This window comes from Pseudonaja textilis, chromosome 5 (assembly GCF_049901715.1).
Source record: "Pseudonaja textilis isolate UNSWEBS1 chromosome 5, rPseTex1.2, whole genome shotgun sequence".
Taxonomy (NCBI): domain Eukaryota; kingdom Metazoa; phylum Chordata; class Lepidosauria; order Squamata; family Elapidae; genus Pseudonaja; species Pseudonaja textilis.
Window position 1 is genome coordinate 26226094 of NC_141994.1, and position 23954 is coordinate 26250047.

Consider the following 23954-nt stretch of genomic DNA (forward strand, 5'->3'; position numbering starts at 1 on the left):
AGGTTGAGAGAGAGAGAGAGAAAGAGATTGAGAAAGAAAGAGATTAGGAGAGAAAGAGAGAGAGAGATTGACAGAGAGAGAGAGATTGAGGGAGAGATTGAGAGAGAAAGAGATTGAGAGAGAGAGATTGAGAAAGAGAGAGAAAGATATTGAGAGAGAAAGAGAGAGAGATTGAGAAAGAGAGAAAGAGATTGAGAGAGAGAGATTGAGAGAGAGATTGAGAAAGAGAGAGAGAAAGATATTGAGAGAGAAAGAGAGAGAGATTGAGAAAGAGAGAAAGAGATTGAGAGAGAGAAATTGAGAGAGAGATTGACAGAGAAAGAGAGTGATTGAGAGAGAGAGATTGAGAGAGAAAGAGAGAGAAAGAGAAATTGAGAGAGATTGAGAGAGAGAGATTGAGAGAGAGATTGAGAAAGAGAGAGAGAGGAGAACAAGAAAGGATAAAAACAGGAGACCAAATTAAAATGTGTGATGGATGACAGGCAATTCTGGAAGGCTAAAAAAGGCTGCATTTCAGGGGGCAGGAAATAAAAATGGAAGAGTGGCACAGCAGGGCTGGCTTTGACATCTGCCAGGGGAAGTAAATTATGCAACCAGCCATATGTCAGGCTGACAAGAACCTTGCAGTGTGTTGGGAGTGCCGGCAAAAGTGCATTGTGCAGCAACAATATATACGTGTGTGTGTGTGTGTGTGTGTGTGTGCGCTTGAAGCTGTTAGACAACAAACTAAATCCTCAATTGCTAGGAAGTTTGCCCCCAAACCATCATTCTCAAACTGTGCCTTTTTTTTTACAGTAGGACTTGAAAATCTTGAATTTTGAAAAGATGGATGAGTGGATTTTGATAGACTGAGAGCATTTGCACCAAGGCAAATTACTTGTGTGTCCAATCACACTTGGCCAACAAAAGAATTCATTCATTCATAGTCGGGACGATATTTGATTGGATCATGTGATGGACTGGAAGGTGCAGGGGCTGGATTTTGAATTTCATTTAGGAAGGGAAAACTCAAAATTTTCGGATTTGGGTTTCTCCAGAGGCGCCAACATGACTTCTTCCTTAATTAAATTCTTACTTGGGTGAACTTTGTTTCTGAGTGCTGAATGAGAATGGGGAGTTTCATTGGAACACTTACATAGTCCTTTTGATAAAAAATAGAAGACAGAACATACTGCCCTTATGCTAACCCAGAGACCCCATCCTTCTAGATCCTTATTTTAAAAAAAAACCTGGGAAGAAATTGCAACAAGTCCATCAGACTCGAATGATATCAAGTTTCCTTGGCTCTTAAAAAAAATATCAAAATCCTTGCAGAAGCAATAGCCCTAGGGTTTTCAATATTCCAAGCACTGGAAAATCTGCAGGAGTTCAAAATAGTAACTTTAATTGGCATGCCATTCAACATTATTGCCTGCTATACTATATTCTAACAGATTTATTGACCAAATTTACACAGGGTGACTGACAGCTGCTCAGAAATCAAACAGCAGCCATGCTATTAATACCTAGGAATTGCCATGGGTTGAATATTCGTGTCCGATGCTACAGCTGCTGAAGGAACAATGTTGTTTGAAGCAAGATAATCATTAGAGTGCCTCAGTTTCTCTATTGGGGTATAAGGATGGCCTTAAGGAGACAGAAGGAAAGATACTGCCTAGGGAACAATTAGATAAGAGGAGGTACTGCCTGCAGCTGCACAACAGGAAGAGGAAGAATCCCTCCTAACTTCTCAGATTGTAAAATAGACAGTGGGAGATTTGTCCTTTCACACTTGCAACTGATGACATGTTTGACCCCCACTTCGGCTCAGCCTGGTCATCTCCTACAGTTCTATTCTTTTACTTCTGTTCTGTTTATACTCTTTGATTTTTCTTCCTTTTTATTATTGTAAGCCTAGTGTAGGCTTAGAGTAGCTTCATGGGTGGGTGGGTGGGAGGATGATAGACAGACAGACAGACAGACAGACAGACAGATAGATAGATAGATAGATAGATAGATAGAAGATAGGTGAGAGAGAAATACTGATAGATAGATAGATAGATAGATAGATAGATAGATAGATAGATAGATAGATAGAGAGACAGATAGACAGATGAGAGATGAGAGATGAGAGAGAAGAGAGAGAGAAATATTGATAGGTAGATAAGTAATTAGATAGATAGATAGATAGATAGATAGATAGATAGATAGATAGATAGATAGATAGATAGATAGATAGATAGATAGATATGGAGATAATAAATTCAACAAATAAATGAAATTACCACCCTGATTTGAATTATGAACATTTCCCTGTTTAGAGGTCCCATAAATAGATTGAGTCTCTGGAACTTAGGATCTCAAAATGACACTCTTCTTTTTGTGATTATTTTTTCATATGTCTTTCTAATGCCTGAATCAACATTCAACAGCTTGCTCTTTCTTTCTTTCTTTCTTTCTTTCTTTCTTTCTTTCTTTCTTTCTTTCTTTCTTTCTTTCTTTCTTTCTTTCTTTTTCTTTCTTTCTTTCTCTTTCCCTTTCTCTTTCTCTTTTTCTGTTTGCTGTTCTTAAAACTCCAAAATATCAATATTCTAACCAAGCATGATACAATTAGGTATGTTCATCAAGGTCCCATCCTCACATGTAAAAATATAACAAAGAAGTTGAGACTCTGGAAAGAGCATCGGAGACGATGTGGGGCTGGAGGCTAAAACATATGAAGAATGGTTGCTGGAATTGGGTATGTCAAGTCTAATGAAAAGAAGGACCAGGAGAGACAGAATAGCAGTCTTCCAATATTTGAGGAGCTGCCCCAAAGAAGAGGGAGTCAAGCTATTCTCCAAAGCATCTGAAGGCAGGACAAGAAGCAATGGATGGGAAGTAATCAAGGAGAGAAGCAACTTTGAATTAAGGAGAAATTTCCCAAGAGACAATTTAACCAATAGAACAAGTTGCCTCCAGGAGGTTAAACTGGAGGTTTTTAAGAGAATAGATTAAATTGTCTGAAATGGTATAGGATCTCCTGCTTATGCAGGGGATCTGCAAGGTCCTTTCCAATTCTTTATTCTGTTATAGTGTACACCAGAAAGTGGTTTAAATCACATGATGTTTTTGAAGACTTATTTGCATAAAGTTGTCACATGCAACATAACTTTAAATCTTTTGTGGTGCCCCTGTTGGTGTATGAATCCAAGGAGGAAGTCGAACATCTGAAAGGGAATGGGAGTGTGGCTTTGTTGGCTGTGGAGGAAACTGGGGAAGGGCAAAGTCCAGCTGGGCAGAAAAAGGGAGAGGTAGAACAAGGGAGAGGGAGTTCAGAGGCAGACCCAAACCTATCTCTTCATCGTAGGGCATGCAGGGAGGAATGGAGAAGAGAGCAACATGGGTTGCATGACTTACGGGGGAAGAAAGGGCCCTGATTCCCTTCATTAGCCACACCTGGGAAGGGAGTTTAAAAGAGATGCATGCTGAATGCAGCATTTGCTGGAAACAAATGTGAGTTTATCTCGTGTTGACTTTGCTTACCTGTGTTCCTGGAATCTTCCCAGCCGTGTTGAGTTATTGCCATGCCTTCACATCTGGAATTCTTGTTCCTGCCCTGTCAAACTAGTTACCTCATTTTGCCTTGATTGGACTTATAGTTACAGTTTTTGTTGACCATGTTTTGGACTTGATTCTCTGCAGCCAAAGGCTGTTCCTGGGAGAGTATTTCTCCAGCCAGAAGGTAACCAGGACATTGGGGGTGAACTTGGAGCGAATAAAGGGACTCCTAGTGATTATCTGACTGTGTTGCCTTTGTGCCACAACCCAGGCCATCACATCTTCTGTTTTCATAGAGCATTTTAATAGGTTTAGGTTAAGCTTTTTCTTTTTTATTTGTGACCACCCCCTCAAAAAATGTAAAATTGAAAGTGATGGTACTACTGATAGAAGAGGATATTTGTAACTCAAAATTGAACTGTGGGGTCCTCGGTGCTCTCTGAGCTTGGTGGTTTTCTTGCAAACGTTTCAATATTCAAGCGAAGTAAAACATCATCACTGCTAGAAGGGAGTGGGGTTTGCACTGATGATGTTCCCTAGTTTGGTAAAGAAACGTCTACAAACCACCAAGCTCAGAGAACACCAAGGACCCCAATGAATATGGTACTTGTTAAGAGAATTAGAGCTTTTTTAGAGTTCTTTTCCAAAATGTTACTTACGTCATTCAGATCTTCTTTTGCATTGTAGTAGACAATATCACTCGTCTGTAAAAGAAGGAAGGGAGGGGAAAAGAAGAAGTAGGATGAATCTTTAAATATTAACAGTCCAAAGAAGTAGTAAAAGTGTTCCTGAATTTTGCAATGAACTGCAACTTCTCATTTCTCAGCAAAGGTTCCCTTTAAACGGCATGTGAATATGCATGGAAAGCAATTTTCTTTTTGCTTACCTGGTCTCACCACTTATTATTAACTTCTTAACATCAGCGATTAAAATATGCTTTGCAGTAGTTTATGGGGAAAGTGAATGTATGACAACAATTTAACAAGGGCAGAAAGACTAGGTACTAATACCAATCTATAAAGCCATAGGAAGACCATACCTAGAGTACTGCATCCAGATTTGGACACCACACTATAAAAAAGATGGTGAGATTCTAAAAAAAGTGCAGAGAAGAGCAACCAGGATGATGAGGGGACTGAAGACTAAAACATATGAAGAATGGTTGTAGAAACTGGGCCTGGCTAGTCTAGGGAAGAGAAGGACCAGGGGAGACATGATAGCAGTCTTCCAATATTTGAGGGGCTGCCACAGAGAGGAAGGAGTGAAGCTATTCTCCAAAGCACCTGAAGGCCAGACAAAGAATAGTGGATGGAAACTGAACAAGGAGAGATTCAACCTGGAAATAAGGAGAAACTTTCTGACAATGAGAACAATCAACCCAAGGAATAGAAGTTGCCCTCAGAAGTTGTGGGAGCTTCATCACTTGAGACTTTCAAGAAGAGATTGGACTGCCATCTATTAGAAATGGTATCGAGTCCCCCACTTGGGCGGGGATGGTGGTGGACCAGATGACCTACAAGGTCCCTTCCAACTCTGATTATCTGTTATCTGATTAATAATCATGTGACGACACTGTGATGCCGTGAGTTAGGTACCGCTGTTATAGTGGCTTTAATTTTACAATGTAGGGACAGACCTAACCATGAATGGTGCAGTGGCCTAGAGGTGGAGCTCTCACCTCACAATCAGGAGGCTGTGAGTTCGATCCTAGATAGAGGCAGATATTTCTATCTCTGAGCACACTGAGAATATATCTGCTGAACAAAACTCTGCATTGGCAACAGGAAGGACATCCAGCCAGTAAACACTCAGCTCCATTCAATTGCCCAGTCTCCAATCCACAAGGGATTATAGGGTTGTTAAAAGGAGATGATGATAGACAGCCCCAACCATTGTTTCAATTGTAGAAATGTGACTAAGCCAAGTTGGAAACTAACCAAGGAGAGAAGCAACGTTAGAACTAAGGAAAAATTTCCTGACAGTGAGAACTATTAACCAGTGGAACAACTTGCCTCCAGAAGTTGTAAATGCTCCCATACTGGAAGGTTTTAAGAAGAGATTGGATAACCGTTTGTCTGAAGTGTTGTGGGGTTTCCTGCCTAGGCAGGGGGTTGGACTAGAAGATCTACAAGGGTCCCTTCCAACTCTGTAATTCTATTCTATTCTAAGCCTAAAACCACTAGGGAATTTCTAGAAGCCTGATATTCTGACAAATAACCATCAGTAAAGATATTAACAATAATTATAGACAAGACATGTTAACAATATTTATAGACAAAAGAGACAACTAGCCAAAAAGGAACAAAAAGACTGGTGCACCTCTCCATCAGCAATCAGCAGCCAGATCAGCATAAATTAACTCCAAAATTAATATCAAACCAACAATCCAGTAAACTATACCCCAATCAAGACACTGCCAAAGAAGCCAACAGCAAACAGCCCAACCAAAGAACCTTTAAGACCAAGGGTGGGATTCAAATGTCTTAACAACCTGTTCTGTGGGTGTGGCCTAATTTGTGGGTGTGGCTTGGTGGTCATGTGACTGGGTGGGCATGGCTTGCATGTAAATATTGTAAATATTTATGTAAATATTGAATTTTTTATTTAAAAAAGAGCAACTTTTACCCAAAATCAGGCAAAGCAGGCAGGCACATTGAGTTGCTCACAGAATCACAGATTCACTCAGAGATCTATCCTTCTGCAATCTGCTACCTGAATCTGCACTGAAAAATAGAAGCTTCAGTCCTAAGGAAGGTTCAGCTCCACTTTTAGATTAGCTAAAAAGCAAGAAATCCAACAATTTCCTGCTTTCTCGCTAATCTAAATCTTCCAGCGCAGCTGATAGTCAGAACAGCTGATGGTCAGGCGAAAAAAAAATGGAAAATTAGCAATTTACCAAAAACTTGGCAAAGGCACAATGCAGGCAAGTTGGATGGTGCACCTGCCAGGTAAGGAGTGAGTGGGCGGAGTGGGGCGGGGTGAGGCCAGGCAGTGGCACAATTTGCCAGTTCTCCAAACTGTGCAGAATCATAATAACCGGTTCTATAGAACTGGTCCAACCAAGTAGAATCCTACCCCTGTTTAAGACCCACACCAACAGGGCAAGCCATCAAAATATAAAACTGACAGCAAACTGTACTCATTAACACTTGATGATGTTACCTAATTGGGTAGTGAAATGTCTGCAAGAAAACAACCAACTCAGAGAGTACCAAGGAGCCCCCCCCCCGCCAATTCTATTATGATCAATGGGTAGAAAATATTTTTACTACGGGCAAAGAAACAGCCAGACAGTATGCTTACGATGTTAATAAAAAACAGTTTGCTCTATTTCAATAATAAAGACCAAATAATAAGAGTTAATAGCTAAATAGTTTATTGCAACCAAACACATTGAGTGCAATAAACAAAAGCATAAGTAGTTCATGGTTGAGTACATAAAAACATATAGATGAGAAAGAGATTTACAGAGAAAAAAAACCAATATAATTTTTTATGAACAGCTAAAAGGTGAAAAGCATGCTTGGTTGGATGTTCTCTTGAATTTCACCCAAAATTCTTGCTACATTTTATGTTGGGTTTGTTTTTTTTTTGTCTCATAACAGAAGGTAAACATTGCATTTTTCTTTGAAAGAGCAACAGCATCTGCATAACATATACAGTGCAATCATCTTTAGAAAAAATACAATCTAATCAAACCTAAGCAACATTTTTTTTCTGATTTTCATGGCCACATGCCTTCAGAATAACAGAATAATAGAATACCAGAGTTGGAAGGGACCTTGGAGGTCCTCTAGTCCAACCCCTTGCTCAAGAAGGAGACTATACCATTTCAGATAAATGGTTTTCCAATCTCTTCTTAAAAACTTCCAATGATGAAGAAGGAAGCAAGGAAGGAAGGAAGGAAGGAAGGAAGGAAGGAAGGAAGGAAGGAAGGAAGGAAGGAAGGAAGGAAGGAGGCAGCCCCTCAAATTTCAGAATAATACTATCATATCACCCCTGGTCCTTCTTTCTTTCTTGTGGCTGATGCTTTGAAAACAATCCTGAAATTCTTCTGATGGTAAAGTTATAAAATGGAATAATCAAAAGAACATGGAAGAAGATTAATTTAAAACCAAATAAAGACAGAGCTACAGCTAAGGACCTGAGTATTTCCTTCTAAGTTTAAATGACGGCAGGACAAAAGCAACAGCTGGAAACACAACTGCAACAGGCTTGTTCAATTTTTGAGCCCTGAGCCTCCAGTTCAGCTCCCACCAATCATCTCACTATAATTGGGGCCATAAAGGCCATAATCAATAAATGTCCTTACATCACCAACTCCACAAGGATAAAGACATAGTTTGACAGGCCAAAATCTCCTTCCAGGCAAAGAACACACTCACTCTCTCTCTCTCTCTCTCTCACTCTCTCTCTCTCACTCTCTCTCTCTCCCTCCCTCCCTTCCTCCTTCTCTTTCTCTACCTCTTTCTCTCTCCCTCCCTCTCTTTCTTTCTCCTCCTACAGCAAAATCTTTAAATAGCAATGGTAAATGTCTGTATCATTGCAAACACAAATTGCAGCAAACATAATTTCATTATACCTGCTTTTTCTCAATCCAATATGCTTACACACAAGGAGAAAATCAAATTAAAACAGGAGCTGGACTAATTAAGGAGTTCTCAATCTCAAACTTAAATATCTCACTTTTGCAGTGTGGCTGGGCTTCCTTCCTTTCTTTCTCTTTCTTTCTTTCTTTCTTTCTTTCTTTCTTTCTTTCTTTCTTTCTTTCTTTCTTTCTTTCTTTCTTTCTTTCTTTCTCTTTCTCTCTTATCTATAATCCCATCCTATCAACCTCTTCAATCTCTTATCCCATGCCATGCCATGCCATGCCATCCATCCATCCATCCTTCCATCTATCCATCCATCATCTACTGTATATATTTCCAATAGAAAAGACTATTTGCAGTTCACAGTGGAACTATGAGGTCCTTGGTGCTCTCTAAACCTAGTTATTTTCTTGCAGACATTTCACTACCCAGCTTGGTAACATCACCAGTTCTAGAAGTGAATGGGTTTTGCAGAGTGGAGGAGGAAGAGGAGGAAGAGGAAGATTGTGGGTCACTGGTGCTCTCTAAGCTTGGTCGGGTTTTTTTGCCAAGGATTCATTACCCAAAGTAGTGCTAGTCCTAACCCTAGCACTAACCCTAGCACTGATGTTGTTACCTAGTTGGGTAATGAAATGTCTGCAAGAAAACCACCAAGCTCAGAGAGCACCAAGGACCTCACAATTATTTATATCTCACTTTTATTATTTATTACTGCATATATCTCAAGGTTGGGATCATACCCTATCAATATAATTGGGGCAATATTGCTATAATTGGAGCAATTCAGGGTCCCTCTGAATTGGGGATATAGTTCAATGACACCTTCTCCTTTCCCCAGGTCATTTTACACAGGACACTCAAAGTTTGTTGAAAAAAATGTGTGTGTGTGTGTGTGTGTGTGTGTGTGTGTGTGTGTGTGATGGTTGTCCTCCAGAATGACAAATGGAGGCCAGATGGTTTTGAATCTGGACAGGTGGGCCACAGTTCAAATCCCTTAATCTGGCAGAGAATGTGGATCTTGGACAAATCCTATGCACAGATATAAACAAACTTCATTAAAAATAAGTAATATAATTATTTGTATAGAATAGCAAGAATGTTCAAGAATAAATCCGAAAAATGTTGGAAATGTCATCAGACACCTGGCTCATTTTACCATATGTGGTGGACTTGTGCGGATGCTAAAAAATACTGGACCAAAATCCACATGTGGTTGGAAAAAATGACAAAAAAACATATAGACTTGAAACCAGGGATATTTTTATTGGAAATTTTACCTGAAATTTATAGTAAAGACTTGAAATACTTGATTGTAAATGTATTAACAGCGGCTAGGATTGTATTTGCTAAAAACTGGAAAAATGAGAAAATACCACCACAGGAGGAAATGATTAATAAAATATTAGAATGTGCTGAAATGAGTAGATTGACATTTGAAATTAGAGAACAAGAGGATAAACAATTTTATAAAATTTGGGATCTTTTCTATCAATGGTTAGATAACAAAGTACAGTAATGAAATATGTAGATTTCTAGAAAATAATAAATATATAAAGATGTACTTTTTTAATTATAACTACAAAATGATTTTAGGATAGATTTGGGATGATAATATGAACTGTTATACAATAAATTAGGTAAATTATGGTTATCTTGTAAAACATGAATGAATAAAAGTATAGTCAAATGATTGATTAATAATGATACTAAGGTATTTAGTTTCTGATTGACAATATGAGATTATATGTAATGTAATTGTAATTGAAGACCACGAAATGGAAGCACAAAACAATTTGTAAACCAACTGGCACACTGTATATACACCTATGGAAGACAGCTTGATGTTTTTATGTTTTGTTTGTTTATGTTTGTTTTTTAAAAAAAACCATTAAAACCTTTATAAAAAAAAGTAATATAATTGAACTCAAACTAAGCATGAATCATGAATTTGATTTGGGAAGGAATACTCTAGCTATCTATTTCTGATTTACTTTAATGAGATCATGATGGGCTCACTAATTTATTTATTTTCGTAAGGCTGTACACTCATAAAAAAATAATTACAACTTAAAATCTATGTAAAGCATCGGGAGCTAGGAGAGAAGCAATCCATGAACTAGATTCAAACAAAACGCTGATATAATTTCCTATGTTAAACTGATAGTTAATGACTGTACAGAAGTTTCAAATAACATTCATTTGCCATGCTTCACATCTCATTTGAAGCAAATATTGATTGCAGGAGGAATAATACAAGCTTGCGTCATTCAAAATAAAATGTATGATACTTTCTAAGACGTAGGTGAATTCATGGCCTGTTTCTATCCCCAATTCGTTTTGTTTCTCATCAATTTTGCTTTCTGCCAATTAGAGGTTGGTAAACCTGATCTTACTGTTTGCCAATACAAGGGAAGATAATCATACTACTACTAGAAGCTCAACCTAATTAGCAGTTCATTGATCTTTTTCGGCAACCTGGTGGGTCAAACTCCAAAAAGCAATTTGCAACTTGGCAGGTGGCTTGCCAAAGGAACCATAGCAATCAAGTTTTTTATGTCTTTTTTAACCTTACTACGTTGGATACATATTCGCAGGAAACCAAGTAAATTCATCAGCGGGGGCTCCAAAAATAGGCATGACCACCAGATGGCAACAAAGAGTTACAAAATTTTTTTTCCTTTCCTTGCCACCTAGTGGCCATTTGGGGTATTACATTCCCAGTGATAAGAATACAATAGTAAATACAAATAAAGGTCTGATTGATTGAAATATTCTGATCAGCCAATCCTGTGTAAAAAAAATTAAATCTTTGGACTAGGGCAGATGAAAGGATCAGAGGTGAAGACTTGTTCCTGAATGTCTTGTAATGTTAAGGGATGGCTAGCTCTGCCTCTATTGTTTTAATTTTTGATTAATGTTTTTATATAGAACAGAAGAAAGGTGTAAAAACAGCCTTCCAGATTGCCACTCACATTAGAACCGATTCTGAAACCAACGCCAAGATTGACAAGATAAAAAGAAAATACAGTCATTTCACTAAAAACAGATATCTAATAAAGCTATTTGCCATTGTTAAAAAAAGAAGATGAAGATGACAGGAATCTTGTCAAACTCTAACCATCTCCTTTCTCTTTTGCACCAATTTAGCTGCCAATTCAGAATTTTTGCACGTCGGTTGAAAAGAGAACTGACATCTCAGTGATACCATCTATCAAGGCAGTGCTTTGTAATGTTATTTATTTATTGTAACACAATCCATAGGTACAAAAAAGGTCAACTGAAAATCTATGCTTGGGATTAGTTTTGTGATACAGAAAAAAACAATCTACTAGAAGAAGCTGTGATCCTCTGGCATCCTATGGAGATGGCAGCAGAATCAGACAGTGGGGAGGAACATGGGCCAATCTGGGAATCTGGGGAGGACTCGAACGAGGGTCCTGCATCCAATACAGAGATGGTGCCAGGGCCATCTGAGAGTTATGTGCTGACTCCGGAGCCTCCAGAATCTGGCAGCAGTGAGGCAGAGGAAAAAAGGGAGCCCTGTTCCCAGCGTACGTATGTGCAGAGCTACCAGAAGGCAAGGGCAGCTAAAACAAAAGGGATAACTAGGGAGTAAGGCTTGGAGGTGATTGGCCCCTCCCATAAAACATAAAGGGACAGGGACCTTTGCAGGAAGCAACTTTGTTCGTAGTGGTCAGTTTGAAACCTGAAGCTTCATGTTGAATTTGTGCTCTGGTTGGCCTTGTATAACTAATTGGATATTTAGTTGTTGGTAGCATTTCAAGGAAGATAAAGGTGCGTGCTTATCAGACTTATCCTGAAGGACTTTGGCAGACTTCCATGGGACTCTTTACAAACTGTCTCAGACTCATTATTGGCTGTGAATGACTAAAATTCACAGCCATTGAAATAAAGAAAAAAGGGTTTTGGGACTAACATGTGTTTGTTAGTGTCTCAATAAGCCAGGGGTCTTCAAACTTGACAGCTTCAAGACTTGTGGACTTCAACTCCCAGAATTCCTCCTCCAGTCAGGTTAGCTCACGAATTCTGGGAGTTGAAGTCCATAAGTCTTAAACTTGCAGAGGGCTACAACAGGGGGCACATACCCTCCAATCAGTGGACAGGCACCGGGGCCACAGCATGTCAAAAATGGGCCTAAAAACTAGCGAAGCATGAAGACAGCATGTGAAACAACACACCCTCCAGTCCACAGAAAAACCTCTCTCTGGGAACTGGTCCTTGGTGCTCACAAGGTTGGGGGTCACTGGGTTAGAGAATGGCCTTGTCAGGTCCACATATCAAAATCCAATTAAATGGATGTATTGCTAAAAACATATGCACAAGAATCTTCTCAACTAGCTGGATAGCAATTGCTTGGTTTTAGATAAGGGTCAATGCTAGATCGAATTGGATGGGTAGTGCCAGGTGCTAAGAGTGAGGAACACTTGTTGAGTTCAAGAAAGAACTAAGCTTCTCAAAACAATTAGATTTTAATGACCAGTTTTGAAACTGAGCTGACTTCACCTTAGCAAGAGTGGCTGATGGGATCTTTAGTATGCCCAATCTGCTAGATTGAATTGGATGGGTAGTGCCAGGTGCCAAAAATGAGGAAGACTTGCTGAGTTCAAAGCACTGAAGAATTTATTATTGCTACCAATATATAAGAAGCGGGTGGGCTAACAGTTAAAGGTAAAGGTCAATTGTGGCAACGCAATGATTCCAAACTAATGACAAGTTTAACTCCACCTAACATCCCAGTTTGCTCATCTCTACAGATGAGACTCTTGGAAGAGAAAGGGATGAATGTGAAAAATCTCCCCTTCTACTTCCTCCATAATACATGTAGTTCTCAACTTACAACAGTTTGTTTAATGACTGTTCAAAGTTAGAATGTCCTGGGAAAAAAATGACTTATTTATGACCATTTTTCATACTTATGACCATTGCAGCCTCCCCGTGGTCATGTGATTTACATTCGGATGTTTGATCACTGACTCAGTGTCCCGGGGTGTCATGTGATCCCTTTTTGCGACCTTCTGATAAGCCAAGCCAATGAGGGAAAAAACAGTTTCACTTAACAACCATGTTACTAACTGAAGAATGGCAGTGATTCACTTAACAAAGGTGGAGAGAAAAGTAAGTAGTAAAAGGGGGTAAAACTCAGTTAAGAAAATTCTCACTTAACAACATAAATTGTGGGCTCAATTGTGGTCATAAGTTGAGGACTACCTGTATACATTTCTGTATACATTTCCTTTGCCTCCAGAAAAAGAAAGTAGGCATTTAGAGCAAAATTTGAAAAACAATTCAAAAGAATCCGGAAATGTTCGACACAGTTCAATTTCCAATCTACTGCCATGATCTTCTCAAACAAGACAGAACAGAACAGCAAACAGTTGTAAATTGGAACTTCTGTGTTGAGTAAACATTGCTCTTATTACTATTCTTTAATATTTAGAATCATCTCCTGCCAAAGTTTTACTCTAAATGAGATGAGAATGACACTGGTTCCTCATTAGAGTTTGCTAAACCCTCTCCTCCATTTTAGAAATTGCTCCTCGGGAACTGGTCCCACCTAGTAAGATAATAAATAAATCTATATATATATATAAAAGCGAAATGCCACTCATGCATTATCACAAAATCTCCAGAACCGTAAAGCCTACAAACTTGAAATTTGGCATGTATGTTCTACTTGGCTTCTAGATGCTCACTAAGAAAGGATTTTTCCAAATGACCATCAGAGCCTTTAGAGTATTTCTTATATTATTATTATTATTATTAACTCACTCAGATGCTAAGGAGTTCTTCTCCCCCTCCCCATCTGAAAAGAAATCTGTTCCAAATGCAAAACTGAAGCAGAGGAGAGGAACTTCAGTTTCAGTTTTAGTTTCACAGCACCAAGCAGCTGTACTACAGAACCCTACTTCAACCCTACAAACTACATCAGACAAGGAAACTAGTGCCATACAGGTTAGCACTACAATTAGTCCATGACTTACAAACATTTGTTGGTAGATTAAAGTTAAAACGGGACTGAAAAAAATGATTTTTGAATGGTATTCCCATCTACAAAAGATAAGTCTGCCAGTATTTTATTCAGCTAAATTTTTTCGGGGGTGAATGGGGGAGGAGGGAGGGAGAGAAATGATATTCTAGAAGAGTCAAATAAAATAATGAAAGAAAAGGTATTTCAAAGTGAACTGGAATGAGCGGAGGGAAGGAGGGAGAGAAGGAGGGAGGGAGGGAAGAAAAGAGGGAGGGAGAGACAGAGAGAGGAAGGGAGGGAGAGGGAAGGAGGGAGGGAGGGTGGGAGGGAGGAAGGAAGGAAGATGGAAGGAGGGAGGGAGGAAAAAAGAGATAGAGGAAGAAAGGAAAAAAGAGAGAGGGAGGGAGGAAGGAAGGGAGAGGGAGGGAGGAAGAAGGACTTTATGCAGTAGGGAAGACAAAACTAATTAGCTCCATACCCATTAGCCACATATTACTGTTGGCAGGGGAGCCGGTCAGTTCTTAATCCACTATACAGACAGAAAACTTTCCCTGAGGTGCTGATAATTAGAATTTATTTAGACCTCGGATACACCTGCTATTTTAGCTTTTCAGATTTTATCTCCACGGCCGTTTTTTGATTTTCATCAATGTTAGTTTTGGTTTCCCCTGCTTTTTAATTGATTTCCACCTTCAATTGATTGTTAAGGTGGGTTTTTTTTACGGTTGCTTTCTATTTGATTTATGGAGAGTTCACTTGTCTCTTTATTAAATGCCTCCCCGAGATCTATTAACTATAGCATGAATTAATAAGAAATAAAATTAGGAAAGGTAGTTACAATGAAAGATGGACAAATTGTTTTGGATTCTGTGTTTTTAAGAGCTCCATTCAACTGGAAATTCTTCAGCCAGAAAGTAATTTCTCTCTTTCACACACAAAACAATCACACACACACACACACACACACACACACAAAAAAAAAACCCTATAAAAGTGATACCTTCTAAGAGGCTGGATTTAAGCTTGAAGAAACACAAGGATGTAACTGATATTGTAAACAAAGGACAAATCCTATTAATTAGTGGTGGGATTCAACCAGTTTGCACTGGTTTGGGAGAACTGGTTAACTTCCTGAGCAGTTTGGTGAACTGGTTGTTGGAAGAAATCATTAGGGCAGAAGAATCAGCTGTTAAATTATTTGAATCCCACCACTGCTATTAATGCCAAGAGATCTACATATAGTCCTCGACTTACAACCACAATGGAGGCCATAATTTCTGTTACTAAGTGAATTTTATGACTTTTCTTGCCATCGTGGTTAAGTGAATCACTGCCGTTGATAAGTTAGGAACACGGTCATTAAGTGAACCTGGTTTCCCCATTGACTTTGCTTGTCAGAAAGTCACAAAAAGAGGATCATGTGATCCTGGGCCACTGCAACTGTCATAAGTACATGCCAGTTGCCAAGCCTCTGAATTTCAAACATGGGACCATGGGGATTCTGCAACGGTCATAAGTGTAAAAAAACACTCCTAAGTCAGTTTTTTTTCACTGCCGTTGTGATGTCAAATGGTCACTAAATGAACGGTTGTAAATTGAGGACCACCTGCAGAAGGATTCCCCTTTCATATATTCTCGACCGAGCTTCTTGATTGAAATAGCTGCCAGACGTTACATGAGGTGATGAAGTTATAAGGGGCCCCCTAAAAAGTGACCAGTGACTATGTCTTGCATTTACAACTGTTGCAGTCCTGTATTCACAATTAGTTGAAACATCTCAGGATGGTGGGATTGTTGTTTGCAACCTTCCTAGGGGGCTTCAGACAGGGGTGGGCGTCAAAAAAATTAGCAACAGGTTCTCTGCCTGGTTGCTGGGTGGATGTAGCTATGGTGGGATGTGGCCTAGTCAGGTTCCTGTTCTCCTCGGGCTCCAGTGGCTTCCATCAAGTGTTTAGGAGGGTGAAAATGGACTCCCCGGGCTCCGGAGGCTCTCTGGAAGCCAAAACGGGCCCATTTCTGGCCTTCTTGAACTTCTGGGAAGCCCATTTTAGCCCTCCCTGAGCCTCTGTGCACACCCTGCATTTACCTGCATCCAAAATGGGCCACATGGGGACTCGTGGGAGGGGTGGAGTGGGGTGGGTGGGGCTAGCCAGGAGTGGGATTTGTGGGTTCTCCAAACTGCACAGAATCTTAGCTCTCCTGAACCCCTGCAAACCCTCCAGCAGCCCATCCCTGGCTTCAGAGAAGCAAATTCAATGGGGGAATCCAGACCCGCTTAATGAAACCAGACGATTTGCTTAATGGGTGTGAAAAGAAAGGTGGCAAAACAGGGCGCCTTGCTTAGCAATGGAAATTGGGTGCTCAGTTGTGGTCATAAGTCAAGGACCACCTTTAAAGGCGTGTAAAGTTCTAGGCTATGGAATGAATATGAAACCTAGTGTCAATTGTCTAACTAGTGAGCCCAAGACGAGGAAACACTCTCAAGAGATTTGAATCCCCCAAAGTAATTGGATTATTATTATTGGATACGTCATTTTGGTACTGAAGAAACAAAACCAGCTCTGGTTTTCTCGTGCAAATGCTTGCCCAGTGAAACAGTGGCTTCCCCATCTCCCCACCCCTGGGTCAAGGCTTCCCAAGATCATGAAACGGACTCCTTGTCCCGATAAAACCTCTTTTATTTAGGTATAAAGGGAATCCTTCTCCAGCGAAGTCCTGGCAAACAGTCTTTTGTGAGATTTCACAACTACAGACATTTATCAGGCTGGAAGAGCTGCCAGGCCAACGGCTTCCAAACGCCACGCTACAGCAGACTACTTGGCAAGGAGTCAGGAACAGATCTTCACCCTAATGAATTGAACGAAGTGTCTCCTGCAAACACCCCTCCCCTTTTGCTCCTCTTTATTCCCTATGGGAGGGGCCATTCACTGTCCACCTAAGCCTTTACTCCCAAGTCAACCCTTGTTCCTTAACTATTCACTTCTCCTGGCAGCTCTGCGCATGCACACATTGGGAAGAGGCTCCCGCTATTCTTCTTCCTCACTGATCTCTGACTGTGAAGGCAGCCAACAACTGTCAGACGGCCCTGGCCCCATCTCTGCCTCTGAAGCAGAGCCCTCGTCCGAGTCTTCCCCAGACTCCAGGACTGGCCCATGTTCCTCCCCAACCTCCTCACTGCCTCCAGCTCCACTGGCTGCTGGCAGGGCATAACACTAGGTGATCCCATTATCCAATAATGAAACATCTCTTTGTTATGGGAACAGTCCGTTTCTTTCTCCAGCACCTGCAGTGGTGACCTTGATGTTTTCCAGGCTCTCACAATCTCCACATACATTCTTGGCATTTCATTCCCCCCACCCCCCGCCCCACTGGTTCATTAAGAAGTTGAAAGGTTTAGGGTTTGAAAGAAGCCAATCTTGACACCTGGTTTGGTATTCAAAGGTGCACGTCAGAATGCCTACACTCAAAACACCTTCACAACTTCACAAATGGTGCAGTTGTAGTTGCATATCCCTCTAAGATGCCTAAGACCATCGAGTAGAAATGCCAGCTTGGGAAAAAATGCAATAATCTGCGATAAAGAGTGTGCATCTCTCAAACACAATTTTACTTTCATTTTAATAGCGTTTGATATAATAAAGTTGTAATAGCTTTTTAATGCTTCCATGTATAATTTAAGGCCGGAGAGAACTGGATAATTGCTAAAGAGGGTGACTTAAGAATGCAGAGGGATGAGAAGATCTTGTTAAATGTACATTCAAATTAAAAAGGTGGCAGCTTTTATTACGAGCTGGATCATAATTCCCTTTCCTTTCCAGGATTTTAACAGAAAGTCAATTGAAATGGACTTTATTTGCATATATTATGAGTTGCATGTTACAGAAGCTCTGGCGAATCATCAAAATTATTGGAAAGGGAAAACGTAAGATACAAAATTGTTGGTATTAAAGAAGAAGAAAAAATGCACCCTAATTTAATTGCTGGGTTTTTTTACTCTGTGCATCACTTTAGTGTAAAAAAAAAAACCCTAGCTGGAATTTCTTTTTTTAATTCGTATGTATATATGTATGTATGCATGCATGCAGGTCTTGGTGTGTTCGGGTCTTTTCCTGTGTAAGATTGAGAGTATCTTGGCAACGTTTCTATGAAGTCCCCACTCGCCATCTTCAGGCTGGTGCTTTTGGCTTCGTGTTTGTGCAAGCAAAGTGTGATCAGAGCTGCCGTCTCCCTATATATACTGGTGGGGAGGTTGGCTGTGTTGTCAGTTCTTGATTGGTTGATGGAGTTGATGTTTGGAGATTGGCTGGCTTTTTTGTAAGAACATGTGTGGCTGAGGTATTGGTTGTGTGTTTATCCTCCTCCTGTGTTGTAATGACCTGGGTAATGGGCTGTGTGATGACCTTCTGAGTTCTATTGTTTGACATCTTGGGTCTTGTGCTATAATCTCCTGGGTTGTAATGACCTGGGTCATGGGCTGTGTGATGACCTTCCGAGTTCTATTGTTGTGACATCCTGGGTCTTGTGCTGTAATCTCCTGGGTCGTTGTCTGTGTTGTGACATCCTGAAGTTTTGTGTTGTATGTATGTATGTATGTATGTATACATATACACACACACACACACGCATGCACATATATATATGTGTGTGTGTGTGTGTATGTGTGTGTGTTTTCTTAAGTTTTCGTGGGTACTTACATGTATGGTATTCAGCTTTGTTCGGATACATACATACATACATGCATACACACACACACACACACACACATATATATAAATTAAAAAAAGAAATTCCAGCTAAGTTTTTTTATGTATATATGTATGTACATACATACATATATATACATACACACACAGACACACAGACCCCCCCACACACAACCTGTATATCTATGTTTGTATGTATATGTTGATAATATTTGTTATAACTTCGACTTGTTAGGAGCAGCTAATATGCATATGTTGGCCAAGAATCCTCAGAATAAGATGGAATAATGTCATAGGGGACAAATTTTGAAACTTGTCAAAATTCAGTCAATTTTGAAAAGCTATTCCATCAGGTAGAATATTGCTACTCAAGGAGAGAAGCAACCTGGAATTAAGAAGAAACTTCCTAACAGTGAAGACAATTAACCAGTGGAACGCCTTGCCACCAGAAGTTGTGGGTTCTCCACAGTGGTGAGGTTCTTCTGCCCTAATGATTTCTTCCAACAACCAGTTTACCAAACTGCTCAGAAAGTTAACCAGTTCTTTGGAATCAGTACGAACTGGCAGAATCCGACCATTGGTGCTCCATCAATGTTGTTCTGACCCAGGCTTCATCAAACTTAATGAAACACAAACTGAATTTAAAAGTAAAACCTTTTTTAATGAGATGCTGGGAATTACTTGCATTCCCAGCCAAAACTCATTAGACACAATTCCTCCAGATAAGAGCATGCTTCTCAATGCTGTTGAATGCTTGCCAAGAAACAGATGTCCAATTAACATAAACCAACCCAAAAACCTAGAAAAAACTGACCAGAGTACAGGGCTTCACAAAGGACTCAGAGATTACTGAACTGCTTTGCTTCCTGCAAAGCTCTTCATCATTGAGGGCTGACTTTTATCCCTTATGGGAGGGGCAATCACTCCCATCCTTACTCCCGAGTCACCCCTTCTGCTTCAGTTGCTCTTGCCTTCTAGCAGCTCTGTGCACATATGCACTGGGAGCAGGCTCCCCTAAGTCCTCTGCCTTGCTGCTGCCAGACTGTGGAGGCTCTGGAATCAGCACATAACTCTCAGATGGTCCTGGCCTATCTCTGCATTGGATGCAGGACCCTCATCCGAGTCCTCTCCAGACTCCCTGACTGGTTCCCGTTTGTCCTCACTGTCCGATACCTCTGCCATCTGCAGCAGCTGCTGGCGAACCACAACAAATATACATAGGTTCCTTCCAGCACTATTCCATTCTAAATTGGCTTCTGTGAAAATAGAATCGTAAAAGCTTTGCAGCATGGAAACAGCCTGTACAGTGAGAATATGAAAGGAAGTTTAGAAGAAAATATAGATTTTAATCATGGAGCATGCACAGATTTCATCAAGTTGCAAGCAACGTGGAAGTTTAGCAGTGAAATCCTACCAGTCTCCTGCCAGCAAAACAGCTCATTATTGCAAGTGGCCACATTTGTTTTAAGAACATGCTGGCTTTTTCAGAACTGCCCGATCTTGCAAACTAAAAGCAGGAGGATACATCAAGTGGTGTGGGATGAATAAACTAGGTTAACCATTTCCCAGTTTTGTGGTGTCCCTCTAATGTCAAAGAAGCCTGCCGCTTGGATTAAAACATCTCCAAATCAGGGGAAAAAAGGGGAAAAAAAGGTTCTCAGCACCAGAAAGTTGGAGCTAATTGTACTTTTTTTTTCTCTCGTGGTTTTTTTTTTGTTTCTTTTCCAGTGGTATGATACCTAATTAGTAGTAGCGTGGGGAAAAAAATCAATTCCCTGTTTGAAATGGGAAAAGGAACAATGCTAATTGGACATTTCACAGTTTATAAGGAGAAGAGGAAGAAACAGAGAGATGGGAAGAAATCCAGAAACATTTTTTTTTCCCTTGCAAGAGAAATGTCCCAAATTTGAAGTGGGGCTGAAATGTTGCCAATGGAATTTTGTTGTTCCTTTTGACCAGGGTTGGGCTTCAAAAATTTTAGTATGGAAGAGAGCTGATGTTTTTATGCTTTGTTTGGTTTGTTTGTTTTTTAAAAAAACCAATAAAATTGTTTTTTTTAAATTTTTTTAGCAACCTGCCTGGTTGTTGGATGGGTGTGGCCATGGTGGGCATGGTCTAGTTGGCCTCCTGCACCATGATGGGGGCGTTTTTACCCTTCCCGGGCTCTGGAGGCTTTCCTTGAGCCTCCAGGAGAGCGAAATGGCTCCCCTGGCTCTGGAGGCCCTCTGGAGGCCATTTCAGGCCTTCCGGAGCCTCTGGAAGACCTGTTTTTTGCCCTCCCCGAGCCTCTGTGCATGCCCTGCACTTACCTGGGACCCAAAACAGGCCGCGTGGGGACTCCTGGGAGGGGGGGGGAACCAGCCAAGGGTGGGATTTGCTGTTTCACCGAAGTGGCCCTAAAATTAGCTACTGGTTCGGTACGGGTTGAGAAGTTAGTAACCTGGTTGTTAAGTGAATCTGACTTCCCCTTCCCCCCTTGACTTTGTTTGTCAAAAGGTCACAAAAATTGTGACCTCCAGGCACAACTATGGGCGTAAGTATGAACCAGTTGCTGAGCATCTGAATTTTGATTGTGGGGATCAATGGAGGGATTCAATTTTTTTTTTACTACCGGTTCAGTGGGTGTGGCTTGGTGGGTGTGGTGTGGCTTGGTGGGCATGGCAGGGGAAGGATATACTGTAAAATCCTCATTCCCTCCCCACCCCACTAGCCTGCTTTCCAGCTTTGTTCTCCTGTGCAGGGCAACCAAAGGAGACCCAGCCGATCAGCTGGGACTCAATGGGAGGCAGAGAAGAGATGGGGTTGGCGGGGCCAGTCAGAGGTGGGATTTGCTGGCTCTCTGAACGACTCAAAATTTCCGCTACCGGTTCTCCAGAACTGGTCAGAACCTGCTGAATACCACCTCTGGTGAGAATGCTACAAAGGTGGTAAGTGTGAAAAATGGCCCCAAATCCCTTTTTTCAGTGCCTTTGTAACTTTGATCAATCACTAAATGAACTTATACTACCTGCACCTCTATAAGTGAGGATTTCCCGATTGGAATTGCAAAGCTCCATATCATCTCTAGGGGGCAGCAAGGAGATTCAGTGATTGGACACTTTTCTAGCCCAGATTTGCAAGACGGATAAGTATCTATGTTGCCTACCCTTGTATTTGATTAGATAGCTTTCCCTAGAAAAATGCAACAAACCAGCTTCACAAAATTGCTTTTGCATCTTGATCTTGAAAATAATTAGAAGTGGGATAGATTCTAAACAGGTGTTATTTCATTATTATTAATAGTATTTTTTGAGCCATTTAAACACTGCTGGAAAGAAAACTCAAGGAGCATTATCCTTTTCGACACAAATGGAGCTTTTTCTGTTGGGCTCCTTATCAACTTCGTCTTATCAAAAACTCAAACGCATGATGGCACCAAATTAATTAGTATCTTGAAGGTACTTTAGACTTTTCTAATGAAGAAGTTGCATTGTTAAAAAGAAAAGACTGGATTCTGTCCCTGTTTTTCCCAAACCCTTCCAAAGACCTCTTGACAGCAGCTGTAAGACTTTAATTATTTTTTACCTAGCTTTTTTCCCCTCTCCATTCCAGATGGAGCCGCATATTTAAATAACTATTTCAAGTTGGTGAGACCCAGTTGCTAAGAGGGCTCCGTGGCTCAGAAGGGAGGACTGAAAAAGATTAAAAAGGGAAGGAGTCTGTTTACAGGCTGATGGCCGGGATATAAACCTTTAATCACTAGATTACCCAATTAAAATGAAAGCAATATTGTATGTCTGAAATGGCATGGGTTTTCTCTCTCTCTCTCTCTCTCTCTCTCTCTCTCTGTGTGTGTGTGTAGAGAAGAGAAGAGAAGGCAGAACAGAACAGAATAGATTAGAACAGAATAAAATAGAGCAGAATAAATCAGAGAGTGACGTGGAGTGGAATAGAACAGAACAGAACAGAATAAAATATGAACAGAACGAAACAGAACAAAACAGAATAGAATAAAAATGAACAGAACAGGATAGGGTAGGGTAGAATGGAATGGAATGGAACGGAACGGAACGGAACAGAACAGAACAGAACAGAATAGAATAATTCTTTATTGGCCAAGTGTAATTGTACATACAAAGAATTTTAGGAAATCTGGAGGAAAAAAATCACACATGGGAAAATCAGTAAAGTAAAAACATGAGCTCACCGCAAATTCATCCTGCCACTGATGTTCTTTCTGGAATTTTTCTGCTGCTTCAGCCAGACGCTATAAAGAAAAGAAAAGAGAAGAAATAACATGTTAAACCATTCCGCACCGGACATGACAATCCTGGAATAAGGTAAGGGACATTTTCTAATCTTAACATTGTTGGGTGGCTAATCCGAGGATCCCCACAGGAAACAGATGTAATAGGTAATCTAATATTACCATGCATCAAAGGGTGGGATTCCAATTTTTTAACAACCGGTTCTGTGGGCGTGGCTCTGTGGGCATGGCTAGGTAGGCATTGCCATGTGACTGGGCGGGTGTGGCTTCTTCTTGTTTTTTAGCAGGGCACACCCTCTTTTTTGCTCCCAGAAGGCTTCCCTGGGGTCCAGGAAGACAAAAACTGGAGCGCAGAGGGGTGCCCACACATGCGCGATAAAGACTGACTGGGCAAGGAGCGGGTGGGCAGAGAGGGGCAGGGCCAGCCAGGGGCACAATTTGCCGGTTCTCTGAACTGCACAGAATCGTAACAACCGGTTCTATAGAATGAGTCCGAACTGAATCCCACTCCTGCCATGTATTAGTCAAGATCATTAGCCACCGTTCTTAAGAATACAAGCTATTTTACTGTGACTCCTGAAACAGCCCATGAATGTTAAATATAGTTTTGTAGTGAACAAAGAAGAAGTGAGAAACAAATGTATTGGATTCAGGTTTTATTTACAAACAGATCTAAGTCACATTTCCTGAACACATAATTATCCTTCCAACTTTTTTTTTTTTTTTGCTCTTCTCCAATATTTGCTATCTATTTCTCGATATGGGAATAACAAATGAAACATCAAAGAGAAAATAATCATAGACTACGGATAATTGCTGGTAATAATAAACTGATCATATATACAGGCAGCCTTTGACTTAAGACCACAGTGGACTCCCAATATTTCTGTTGCTAAGCAAGACAGTTG

General features: G+C 40.5%; 1 protein-coding gene across 6 annotated transcripts in view; it reads right to left on the reverse strand.

Annotated features, from left to right (window-relative positions):
* The window catches only part of CACNA2D1 (calcium voltage-gated channel auxiliary subunit alpha2delta 1), a 311501-nt gene that overhangs the window by 131827 nt on the left and 155720 nt on the right, over positions 1-23954 (reverse strand). For all 6 annotated transcript variants that reach the window (XM_087934376.1, XM_087934375.1, XM_087934373.1 and 3 more), the window contains exons 4-5: positions 22987-23046; positions 4179-4223 (exon numbers count right to left, since the gene is read on the reverse strand). In XM_087934376.1, coding sequence (XP_087790502.1) covers positions 4179-4223; positions 22987-23046 — 105 coding nt within the window. The remainder of the gene's footprint in view (positions 1-4178; positions 4224-22986; positions 23047-23954) is intronic.